General features: G+C 39.9%; 1 protein-coding gene across 1 annotated transcript in view; it reads left to right on the top strand.

Annotated features, from left to right (window-relative positions):
* The window catches only part of TAF4B (TATA-box binding protein associated factor 4b), a 75,585-nt gene that overhangs the window by 26,052 nt on the left and 35,788 nt on the right, over positions 1-13,745 (top strand). The window contains exons 8-9 of the mRNA XM_075584873.1: positions 1,124-1,256; positions 2,068-2,161. Coding sequence (XP_075440988.1) covers positions 1,124-1,256; positions 2,068-2,161 — 227 coding nt within the window. The remainder of the gene's footprint in view (positions 1-1,123; positions 1,257-2,067; positions 2,162-13,745) is intronic.

Raw genomic sequence — 13,745 nt, 5'->3', positions numbered from 1 at the left:
TTTAACAGCGAGGTGAATTAAGGTGAGTTAAGGGCCCGTTGGATAAATACATATATACCCTTACAGGTATTCTATTTTGCTGTGCTTTGTATGGTGGCAGGGAGCGGGTGTCAGTTGGTACCCACCATAACATTTGTGTTAAATTGGCCTTTAAACATTATTTAAAATGACTTTTTAGACACTTTTTTTTTTTTTTTTTTTAAACCAAACGTAAATTGCCCACACTTAATCCTTTAAACACGCCACTGACCTTTTTCATAATTTGGTTTCAAGAGGGATTATGAAGTGCTACTCCACAAGATGCCTTCTGAGATGGGAGAAACCTTTCAGCCTTCAATTAGGCAATTAAGGGTTGTATTTAGCAAGACGTGCTAGAAGGTGTCCTCAGGAGCAGCACTGTTTAATAAACCTGGACCTGTATGTCTGGAGTTGAGGTGATATTCATTAAACTGTGATAGTGCAGGTCTGGGCACAATCATACGGAATCTTCTATTAACTTCAGTGGGATGGTCTCCTGATTGGCACTATATTGGTTCAATAATTGGATCAATAATTATTGCATGTTGGTAGACCTGCCTTTTTATCTGTCAATTATTGTACGACAGAAAAAGTGCAATACTTTGACAATTTTTCTCCCAGTTCAATTGCAATAGGCCTACACCGCATAATAAAAGACCTAGTTCATAAAGTCTGTCTGTGATGGAACAGACATTTACAAAAGCAACTGCATTTCGAAATTTAGGAAATAATTCCTTATGATATAAAACAACAGAGAACCTAGCCCATTGTACTTCATGACATTTGAGTAAACTGCAGTAATGATGCATCATGAAACATACATGACTTGAGGTAGGATAGGCCTGTGTGTCTGAAGAGATTAGGGCCATCTGGACAAGTTTATGTTGTTAGATATTAACGTAAACAACTGGTGAGTTTTATTGTTGTCATATCAAGACAAAAGTATGCTTGAGCTTTCATGAGCATGATGTGTATAATCTGAGGACTAGACACAGATGCCCATGGCAGTTTTGGTTCATTGAGCATGTTCATAGGCTTCCTTCCATCTACAAAATGAGGCACGAGGACCTGCTCTTGCCTTCTAACATTGATGTTGCTTCTTCAGGTAGTCCAGCAGCCGGCCAGAGGGATTGTGAAGCATGTGGCAACACTCCCACAAGCCTCAGCACTTACTATTCAGAAGTCTGGCGAAAACCGAATACCACTAAATGCACTTATACAAGCCAATCATTTTCCAGGTATGTTTTGTCCTTCAGGAATTGGTGCCTACACTTCCAGGGGTAAAAAGCCACTTAAAGTGGTAAACAAAGTACTGTATTTGGTAATTTTATAGTTTTGCCAACTTCTGTACTTTTATCTTTTTTATTTCTGCCCCCCATAACAAAATAGTAGAATATCTTTATTCACGTCGGGTTTTACAGCTCTTCAGTTATTGTTAAAGAAGTTTGGAAAAGCTGTACGTTACCTGCATTGCAGATGTGATGCTTTGATGGGGTTTTTCTTTATGTATATTTTAATCAAACCTATTTTATGTTGCAGTAATTGTGATCCTTAATTTCTTTACTTTCACAATAAGATATCCTTCAAAGTGCCAATCTCAAGCCTTCTAACCACTTATAAGGCTGTGTTCCCTCTCCTGAAGCACTAGGATAAGGCCTGTGTAATTAATGGCCTATTTTATGATGTGTTGAAAACGGAAGAGTAAAAAAAATAGATATTGAAGTGGTTGATGTTTTTGTCCCAAATATTTTGAAATGATTTGCACCTTTAAAGGTTAAAATAAATACATTTAAAAAAGCCACCAGTTAAGTTTATTTGGGTATGCGGACAAAAACGGATTAAAAAAAAAACATTAAACCCCACCACTTCGGCACAATTCTTATATTCAAGGAAAAACCATGTGTTCTGTCGTAATACAATATATACAAGAATGTTTAATAGTCTCACCATTAAAGGGGCTTTATTCTAATGTACATGTTTCTTTGCATGCATGAAATATTCTTGCCGTAGCAAAGTCCAGAATTTAATGCTTTTTTTTTTCTTCTTAAGCTTCTATTCTGAAACGAATCACCCTGCCAGGAAATAAAATTATTTCCCTTCAAGCATCTCCTATACGTAAAGAGAATGGCACAGCATGCTTCAGGTAATAAACAAGAAAAACATGAAGTAGTTAATGGTGATGAGGCACCTAAAACACGATATGTTTAGAACATGTTGGGCAGTTTCTATATTTGCTTCAATTTAGTTGCGAAGGGCAAGGGCTTGTTTCTATTGTGCAGAGGTGAGTACATTTTTGCCATGGTCTTTTGTAGGATGAAATTGAATTTGATGCACTTATATGGTTATTAGTCAAGTTATGTATTTGACAAATCCGACAAGCAACGTGTATATATTTTTTTTTTTTTTTTTTTTCTCGCCTCAAAATATTCAACTATTGTTTGTAAACCTTGTAACCTGAATGGATTTTAATCACCTCCTGTTCTTTTAGCCATATTACCTGTTTTTAGTAGTTAGGTATTTGGAATGGGGTGTGACTGTCAATATCCCTTCGTCCATCCTCAATGGGGTAATCCAATTTATTCACAACCCATGTATGAGTCATTATTGTAGATAAAAACCAATGGGAAATTTCTAGACTTCTTTTAAAAAAAAAAGACTCCTACTTATTTGTAATTCTTTATTTAAAAAAAGCGGTCGAGTGATAAAGCAGGAACTTGCGATCTTCAGGGACTGCCTGGTTCTCTTGTTTCGGGAAACTGGGGTATTTCAAGCTGAAAATAGAGATTTAGCTCTGGTGAACCGCCGATTCCCATCCTGCAAAAAAAGGGGCAAGTAGCGGGATTGCTGCTTGAAAAAGGCAGATCCATGTTGCAAGTTAAAAAAAAAAAAAAAGGGGGGGTAATTTATCATTTTTAATAAACAGATTAAACCACTTTAAAGTACGTTTTGCATACTTGAAACTTGTTTTTAAAAAAATTGTTTCTCATTTCTATTCAGCTCTGCTGAATTCGCACATCCCGAACAGCCAGGATTATCTGTGTGACAAATGATGACTTCATAAGTATTATCCAAACCATAAACAAAAACAATTCAACTATCATTGTAAGGACAGACAGTCTTTTCACTGAGACACATTAAACATTGTAAAAACAAAGCTTGTGTTTACACTGAACAGTGAGGTGTAATAATGAAAAAAGTGTGTGTATATACATATGTTTTGATAATGGATTTCAGTTTTGGGCACTAGAGCTTAACATATTTATTTTTTCTGCCTAATTTTACAAAATTAAAGCCATTATTTTAATTGTTTTTCTCTGCACTTGTTCCTTTCTGAATGAGAAGAGTGAGCTGCTAGTACTTGGGGATTTCAATTACAATTTGCTTGACCCTAAAAACCACAAAATCCAGATACAACTCAAGTCACTTAACCTTGCGCAACTCCTTTCCCAACCCACACGGACAAACCTGAAATCTCACAACTATTCCTTGCTAGACTGGATTCTCTCCTCAAATCCCAGCAGAATCCATTCCTCTGGCATCCTTCCTGACGTTTTCAGTGACCATGCAATAGTGTATTGTGTATGGAAAATTAAACCACCCCAATCAAGCCCTCAAGTTCTCCTCACTAGAACTTTTAGAAACTTTAACCCACAACAGTTTCTGGCTGACCTTACCAACTGCCCTTGGAACAGAATCAACTTAATTCCCGACCCTGATTCTGCGCTCGACTATTTCCAATCCGAGTTCTTAAAACTCTGATACCCATGCTCCTCTACGCAGGATAAGGGTACGGGGGCCCACGTTCCGTGGGTTACAACTGACCTTATAGCTCTCTGCCATTTCAGGGATGCCTTGTGGAAAAGCTACAAAGTAATTGGCACTACCAAGGATCTTAATCACTACAGATGCCTGCGGAATATGTGCACAAGGCAAACAAGACATGCAAAAGCACAATATTACTCTGACAATCTTCACCAGAAAATGTGACAAAGTGATAGTGTGAAACAGGCTCTGAAACAGTACTAGTGATCACCAATCTTTAAGTGAATAATAAAAACTTATAATAATCAAGTACGTGAATTATTTAACCGATAATGGTGCAAAAAACGTGTATATAAGGTTGCAATCCTTGCTCAAAACCTCTGGAAGGGACTGTCTTCACTGGCCCCGATGATCGATATATATTCTCACAACCCAGGGGGAGCATAAAGGAAAAAAACAACAGAAAGAGCAAACTAAGTGCAGACTGTTAATTATTAGTTAGCAATGTGCAGTGAAACTTGGCTCTCGTGTGCAGCCTACTCACAGGATAGCAGAAAGTTTAGGGCAGTGACAGGGTCTTTCGAATCTGTAATGTTTGTACAGGTGAAGTCTGGATACCTCTCACGTTCATCAGGTGGTTAGGAACATGGAAGAATAAAGAAAAATCGCTCACCGCACCGCAGCTGCTTCTCCACTCCACGGTATGGTGATGTAAGGGTCACCTCCAGGGACAGGCGCGCTCTCCGCACTCCCATTCACATCCGTTGGAAGGCAGGCTCAATCACCTCACTGTTGTCAGTCCCCTAGACGCCGGGTGGATCACCTCCAGTGTCTTTTCCGTGGCGATACGTCACTTCCGGTTAGTGCTGGGTCCCGTCGCATCACAAGTTTCTGAATGAGAAGAGTGAGCTGCTAGTACTTGGGGATTTCAATTACAATTTGCTTGACCCTAAAAACCACAAAATCCAGATACAACTCAAGTCACTTAACCTATCGCAACTCCTTTCCCAACCCACACGGACAAACCTGAAATCTCACAACTATTCCTTGCTAGACTGGATTCTCTCCTCAAATCCCAGCAGAATCCAATCCTCTGGCATCCTTCCTGACCTTTTCAGTGACCATGCAATAGTGTACGGAAAATTAAACCACCCCAATCAAGCCCTCAAGTTCTCCTCACTAGAACTTTTAGAAACTTTAACCCACAACAGTTTCTGGCTGACCTTACCAACTGCCCTTGGCACAGAATCGACTTAATTCCCGACCCTGATTCTGCGCTCGACTATTTCCAATCCGAGTTCTTAAAACTCTGATACCCATGCTCCTCTACGCAGGATAAGGGTACGGGGGCCCACGTTCCGTGGGTTCCAACTGACGCGTGACAAGTGACGCAACGTGACCCAGCACCAACCGGAAGTGACGTATCGCCACGGAAAAGACACTGGAGGTGATCCACCCGGCGTCTAGGGGACTGACAACAGTGAGGTGATTGAGCCTGCCTTCCAACGGATGTGAACGGGAGTGCGGAGAGCGCGTCTGTCCCTGGAGGTGACCCTTACATCACCATAGCGTGGAGTGGAGAAGCAGCTGCTGTGCGGTGAGCGATTTTTCTTTATTCTTCCATGTTCCTAACCACCTGATGAACGTGAGAGGTATCCAGACTTCACCTGTACAAACATTACAGATTCGAAAGACCCTGTCACTGCCCTAAACTTTCTGCTATCCTGTGAGTAGGCTGCACACGAGAGCCAAGTTTCACTGCACAATCTTCACCAGAATACATCAAACCAAGCTAACTTCTGGATGGTTATCAACAACATATTCCAGCCTTCTAGCCATCAACAACAAAGTAATATCACTAAGGAGGACATTACTCTTGACAAACCCCTCTGACATTGCAAATGCATTCAATGATTACTTTGTGGGGTGCGCTACTAACATATTGGCGAAACGGATCCCAAACCACAAACAGGAATCTCATCCTGTGATTACCCCTACAGCCCCACCCCCTCCCAACACTGCCCACAAATTTCAATTTGTCCCAGTATCTGAAAAGATTACACAAGCGCTCCTCAAATTAAAACTAAGCAGCCAATGTGGACCTGATTTACTGCAGTCTAAGTCCCTAAGACTTGGTGCCCCAGCCATTGCCAAATCAATTGCTTCCATAGTCAACTCTAGCCTGTCTGCAGGCCATATCCCTAAGACCTGGAGAACTGCCAGAGTTGTCCCAATCTTCAAAAGTGGGAACAAAAACACTCTCAAACTACAAGCTAATCTCTCTTCTCTCAATACTATCCAAAGTCATGGAAAATGTGTTCACTCCCAATTAAGCGATTTACTATACCAAGACAAATTTCTCTCGCCACACACCACCGTAACTACCCTGCTAAAAGTTTGCAATGAAATCCAGTGTGGAATGGAACAGGGACAACTCACTGGTCCAATATTCCTAGATTTTGCAAAGGCTTTTGATACTGTTGATCATGTTATCTGGCTTAACAAACTCCAGTGCTCTGGAATAGGGAAGCATGCTTTAAACTGGTTTCATTCCTGCCTATCAGGTAGATCCCAACATGTGTCCATCTCGGGCTCTAAATCCAACCCCGTGGATATCACCTGTGGTGTTCTTGGGCCCCTATTCTTCTCCGTGTTAATCAGTGATCTTCCTACAGCTTGTGAGGGAGCTTCAATACACATGTAGGCAGATGACACAATCTTATATGCACACAGCCCTAGCCTCTCTGACCTTGCACACATACTTCAATCTGACTTTGTAAGACTTGAAAATTGGATCTCCCAGATCAGAACCAATACTAATACCACTTTAACTCCTGTTACTAGTTTTTAAATACTTGGGCATATGGTTTGACTTCCATTTAACATTTGGGATGCACATTGATACCCTGACATACAAAACGTTTGCCAAACTAGGTGTTCTAAACAGGAACAAATCTTCCCTAAGTCTGATGGTCAGAAAGCATAACGCACAGCAGATGCTAATGCCAATTCTCGACTATGGGGACATAGTATACGGCTTGGCACCTAAACCAACCTTGGCAAACGTGATACCCTCTACAATTCAATATGCCGTTTTTGTTCTCCAATGCAACTACAACACACATCACTGCGAAATGCTCAAAGAACTAGATTGGTCATCACTTGAGTCTAGGCACAAAGTTCATCTTGTCTTACCTCCAAATACTTTTTGGGCAAGCTACCCATCTACCTGAACAAACTTCTCACCCCTACCACATGCAGCACTTATCTGAGATCTGACTCCAAAAGACTGTTCATGGTCCCAATGTTCAGCAAAGTATCTGGCTGCACCTCCTTCTCTTACCGTGCACCCCAAAACTGGAACAATCTACCGGAGACTCACAGCAACCACCAGTCTAAGTTCGTTCAAAACTAAAGCCGTCTCACATTTTAATCTGGTCTGTAACTTACATACGCCTATAATATATATTTTCTCTAACTGCATGCAATGTCTTGTGTATATAATATATACCCTGTTCACTTATGTAACTGTATTGTAACCATGTATTTCTCATAACTCTATGCCCAGGACATACTTGAAACGAGAGGTAACTCAATGTATTACTTCCTGGTAAAACATTTTATAAATAAATACATTTTCTAAATTGGTCTCAACAAAAAAAACGATCACATCACAAAAACAGGTTATTTAACTTCAAAGGTTTATTATTGGTGCAAACTAGAAACATATTTATTGCTTTTTTTTGTCTAGAACCCAAATGTATTGACCACTAATGTTAATCATTGTTTTTAACATGTCAAATTTCACACCGTGTACTTGAACAATCCAGTGCTGTTTAGTTAAGGACATCATGCAAACAATGTTTTCTGTCATATGTAAATGCTTCTGATATTGTGATGGTGTATTTTATTGGTCAGCCACACTATCTGTACATGATTTATTTATAAAATGTTTTACCAGGAAGTAATACATGAGTTGCCTCATTTTCAAGTTTGTCCTGAGCATAGTTATCATGATAAATAATACATGGTTACAAATACATAGTTACACAAGTGAACATTACATTGAAGACATTGCACGCACAGTTAGAGATAATATATATTTATTTAATTTATTTATTATAGGCGGATGTAACAGTTACAGACCAGATTAAAATGTGAGACAGCTTTAGTTTTGAAAGAACATAGATTGGTGGTGGCTGTGAGAGTCTCCAGGAGATTGTTCCAGTTTTGGGGTGCACGGTAAGAGCAGCGACCGGCTACTTTGTTGAACCTTGGGACCATGAACAGTCTTTTGGAGTCCGATCTCAGAAGATAAGTGCTGCATGTGGTAAGGGTGAGAAGCTTGTTCAGATAGACCGGGTAACTTGCCCAGACTGTATTTGAAGGCAAGACAGGAAAGATGAACTTTGCGCCTAGACTTAAGTGATGCATGACCGGCTGGTAATAATAGAATCTGTGACCACGATTGTGTGTTTTTTTTTTTGTTTTTTCCTACTTTTTGTCAGTTCACAATTAGGAAGTCACTACCTGTCTTTGACTCTCTACTCAGACCACCCTCGGCTGTCTCCTCCTCTTCCGCCATCTCACCTCAGGACTTTTCTGACTATTTTAAGGAAAAGGTGGAAACCATACTTCAGAACATCCCCTCTGTTTCCTACTCCCATCCCACACCCCTTCCTAACTCTCCTGCCTTCCTTGACTCTTTTTGCCGCTGTCTCGCGAGTAGGATGTGTCACTGCTGATTTCCTCTTCTCCTTCTACCTCCTGCCCTTTTGACCCCATTCCCTCCCATCTCCTAAAACCTCTTGCTCCTACTATAATCCCTATGCTCACACATTATTAACTCTTCCCTCTTCTCTGGTACATTTCCCTCCTCCTTCAAACATGCAACAGTTATACCATTACTCAAAAACAGCAAGCTTGACCCTACCTGTCCTTCTAACTATCGGCCTGTCTCCTCCTGCCTCTTGCCTCCAAACTCCTTGAACGTCTTGTATTCTCTCGTTTGCTCCATTTTCTCAGCACCTATTCTCACCTAGACCCTCTACAATTTGGCTTCCGCACTGCTCACTCCACTGAAACAACCCTCACTAATGACCTCAATGCTGCCAAAGAAAGAGGTCATTACACTCTGCTCATACTACTTAACCTCTCTGCATTATTTGACACCGTGGACCATCCTCATCTCCTTCACATTTTCCATACTCTTGGTATTCATAACAAAGCTCTATCCTGGATCTCCTCCTACCTCTCCCATCGTACTTTCAGTGTCTCTTTTGCTAACGCCTCCTCCTCCTCTATCGATCTCTCTGTGGGGGTACTCCAGGGCTCTGTCCTGGGACCCTTCTCTTTTCTCTGTACACACTTTCACTAGGTGAATTAATCACATCTCTTGTGTTTTAATATCACCTCTATGCTGAAAACACACAAATTTACCTTTCAACCCCTGACCTTACACCTGCTGTACAGACTAAAGTTTCTGAATGTCTCTCTGCTATATCATCCTGGATGGCCCTACGCCGACTTAAACTTAACATGACAAAAACAGAGCTCCTCCCAAACCTGGCCCTACTACCTTCTTCCACATTACTGTTGGTAGTAGTACCATTATTCACCCAGTACCCCAAGCACGCTGCCTAGGGGTCACACTCGACTCCTCTATCACATTCTCCCCTCACTTTCAAAACGTATCGAATACCTGTTGCTTTTTCCTCCGCAATATTACTAAGATACGCCCTTTCCTCTGTTACTAGACTGCTAAAACTTTGACTCAGACACTCATTCTCTCCCGTCTCGATTAATGTAACCTCCTGCTGTCCGTCCTTCCTGACTTCCTGCCTCTCGCCTGTCTCCCCTACAATCTATCCTTAACGCTGCTGCCAGAATCAGTCTACTCTTTCCTAAATATGTCTCAGCATCTCCCCTGCTGAAATCCCTCTCCTGGCTTCCTATCAAATTGTGCATCTCAAACTCCATTCTCCTCCTCACTTTTAAAGCCTTACACTCTTGTGCTCCTCCTTACATCTCAGCCCTAATTTCTCGCTATGCACCACCCCAACTTTTGCGTTCTGCTCAAGGATGGCTTCTCTCTACCCCCTTTGTATCTAAAGCCCTCTCCTGCCTTAAACCTATCTCACTGACTGCCCCACACCTCTGGAATGCCCTTCCCCTCAATATCCAACTAGCACACTCTATCCACCTTTAAGACCCACCTTAAGACACATTTGCTTAAAGAAGATATAAGTAGCACTGTGGCTAATATTATACACGATACATAAAGCTTGGCCCCCTGCAGACGCACTTACCAGAATGCCTTCCTCCTGTCTCTGTACATTCTCCCTACCAATTAGATTGTAAGCTCTTCGGAGCAGGGACTCCTCTTCCACAATGTTACTTCTATGTCTGATGCACTTTTTCCCATGATCTGTTATTTGTATTATTTATGATTGCCACATGTATTGCCACTGAGAATGGAAAATGTACACTTTCCATTTTTTAATACAATGTTTCTGTTCTTGATTTTTAAAGCGCAATCTATGTGGCACTTAAAATACATTTTTATTATTATTATATTCAACCTTTGATTACTTTTTTCTATTAAACTAATTACTTAAGCTGCCGATCAATTAATTCTCCAGTAATCGATAAGCAAAGATGCTGCTTCCCAGTGTTCACTACCGGGCTGCCTTCCAGTTTCAATCAATCCTTCAGTCCGTGTAACTCAGCAGCTACAATGTATTTATATTACCACGGTAACATTATCTATGGTTGGTTTGCAGCTCAAACTGCTGGGAATATTGGCAAAAAGTGATCACAAACAGGAAAGTGTTGCAAATATCTTGCACTGCTCGTGAAGTGTGCTAATATCTTCTATAGAAATCAAAGGATGCTCCTTATATTAAAACTCCTTAGATGGCATTAAGAGTTGAATAATATTAAAAAAAATATAAGTTATCGAATACTACTGAACTGCTTCACACACACACACACACACACACACACACACACACACACACACACACACACACACACACACACACACACACTTATTGTCACACACACACACACACACACACACACACACACACACACACACTTATTGTACACGTGTGTATCTCGCATGTTGTAGAAGCACTCTAAAAGTACAATTTACAGCTGCTCAAAGTTCTAATGAACAACGCTTAGGACTGTATAATAGTATTTTTAGATACTGTTTTTCCCCCACTCTTACTATGCATAATAAACAGGGCATATACACTCTATTATTTACAGATATTGCGTTCCATAGATTTCTAAAACACTAGGGGGTGCCAGAGGTTTATTGTTTTTACCCAACACATGACTGGGCAGCTCATTCATTTTTATATCCCCATCAGGGTGGCTTCAATTAGGTGCAGTACCTAATTTAAAAGAGACTCCTGAGGGGCTTAGTGCAGCGTTGGAACATTAAAATAAGACAATAATACCTACATCCTATTAGACTAATTTAAATTCAGAGTCTATGTCATGGAATATGTTTTTTTTCCTTAATCTGTAGATGCTCTGTGGAACAAATATGCAATAAAGTATGATTACAAGTCTACTACTCCAGTAGCCACATGAAAGCAGCTGACAAACTGCATTGAATGTGTTAAAATCTGGTTGTACAATAGTTTGAAAAATACTGCTGTTAACCCCAGGGGCCAAGCATTATTTTAGATGATTCCTGGGTGGAAAGTACCACACTTTTTATTTGTACTGAAGAAATAAAATGCACCTTATGCATCCTTTTTTTTTTTTTATGTGGATGTATTCCATTAGCGTGACTAGGAAAGGTAAGTTTTGAGATGAGCCTGGGGTGATGTTTACACTTTTAAAACTGGAAATGCCACACTTGACTGGAACAATTATTTCCGGTCTACAGATGTAATTGCTACGGCCTATTAATTTTGCAACTAAAAGTGCTGGAGTTGTTACTATTAGCTCTGCTGGGAAACAAAACAATCCTTCAGTTAAAATAGGAGACTTTTCCGATATATAGCTTTCTCAGACATGGTTTCCATGCTGTTTTTAATTGTTTTAGGAGACATGTTTGATCAGACATATTTGAATACATTTAGCATCTTCACTTCTAGCATGTTGATGCAAACATACATGTTCTAGGAGGCCATGTCTAACTTCAATGTAAACTGCCTGCAGCTAGAAATTGATTTCTCTTCTCTCCCCCCCCCCCCCCCCCTTTTTTTTTTTTGTGCAGTTCTTTCCAGCACTCTTGGTTTGTGTTCACCAAAGCATGTTTGGAAAACCACTGAGCCAAATGTCTTCAAATTATATATCGGCTGGTCACCTCAAATAGACATTTGTGCTGTCTCCAACCTAAGGTTTTTTTGTCTACTTTTGTGGATGTCCATGGCATCAGAAGTGAAAGATCACTCTGATGTCAATTATACAACACACTGGCAATGCTACACAAACATCGTTGCTTTTTAAATGAACATATGCATATCATTTGGGCAAACTGGGAAGTGCAATAAAGATGAATAGTCCTTGCAACGGAACCCTGACCATGTAGGCACACTAAAGCAGAGAAGCTGTTTTATATCATTTATTCTAAATAGATGGTACAGTAAATAAGACTGCAGATATGCCCAGATTTGGGACAATATTAGTCATGAATTAATGGGAGATTCTGACCTCCTTGAAACACTGCCAAACAATGGTTTGCAAAGGTTGTTTTTTTCAACATTTTCTCTTTATACATTTATGGGCTCCTGTGAAGTGTCCTTGGTCATCTTGTGTGCTTGCTGTTTTTCCACAGGAGTTAGTGATCCTGTTCTACTGTGTAAAGACATTTCACCCACCTTGATCCAAATATTGGTTGACCACTGTCTCAGATATCAACATAACCTACATGTGGTTTATCGTACTTTTTCAGCCTACTGTATTTGTAAAGCAATACACATGCACTCAATTACACAAAAAGATCTGAGACTGGCATAATTCAATATTTGGAAGAAAGTAGCACGACAAAGCAGTTGTCACACAATATACTGGGCTGCCAGATATTTAAATTTGAACATTACAAATCTGAGTGGTTAGTGGATTCAAATACACAGACACACATATTAATGTGTTTTCATAGTCTGAAAAGTTCATAGTCTCATACCACTTATTCCCTTTGTGAACAGGACTTTTTAAACCTTTTAAATTTATTCACAAAGTCACAATTGATTTATTTTTGGTTTTAACAGTCTGCACCAATCCAAGCCCTACTAAGAAATATGTTTTTCACACATTAATTAGTGAGTGCAAACAGAGGAATTCTTTTTATCCCTCTTGGATAAATATTTGTGTATGCTTGTTTACTTTTCTCATGCACCCAATTAATTGATCAAAATATGATCCAATTTCTATACTAGGATGAGCGGTTTAAATCATTAAGTTTTGTTCCACTATGTTGGACCGAAATGTTGGTAAAGATTAATAAACCACTTGAAAGTTCCTTTGGAGTGCTACTCCATAACCTGAAAATGTTGGTCATTCTGGACCCTGGTGTTGGATCTTAATGGTTATGCCACTTGTGAAAACATAGCCATAAATGGTAATAAATTTTTTGAATTGATACAGAATGCCTTCTCTAATGGTAAGAAGGCCAAGAAAGACCATTTTTATCATGGTACGGAAAGTAGTTAAATATTATCTGCTCTCCACTTTTAATGTGGAAGCCATTCCTTTTGAAATGTTGTAACATTTCGGGACTCTCGATAAGTTGTCAATTAATTGGTTATTATAATGTTATGAAATATTTAGCAACAATTTTATTGCCTTGGCAGATTTTTAAAGTTGGTGCACATACATTTTTAGAAAAGAATAAGTCCGTATTATGCATAGTAACAGCTGTTGGCAAACAGACCAAGGTTTCTAAATGTATTTGGCCTTGTGGGGTTGCCAGCTGTACTCTCTCTAAGATCTTTACACAGCAG

The sequence above is a fragment of the Ascaphus truei genome, chromosome 2 (assembly GCF_040206685.1).
Source record: "Ascaphus truei isolate aAscTru1 chromosome 2, aAscTru1.hap1, whole genome shotgun sequence".
NCBI lineage: Eukaryota > Metazoa > Chordata > Amphibia > Anura > Ascaphidae > Ascaphus > Ascaphus truei.
Note: the sequence above shows the minus strand (reverse complement) of the source record. Positions and strands in the feature narration are given on the sequence as shown.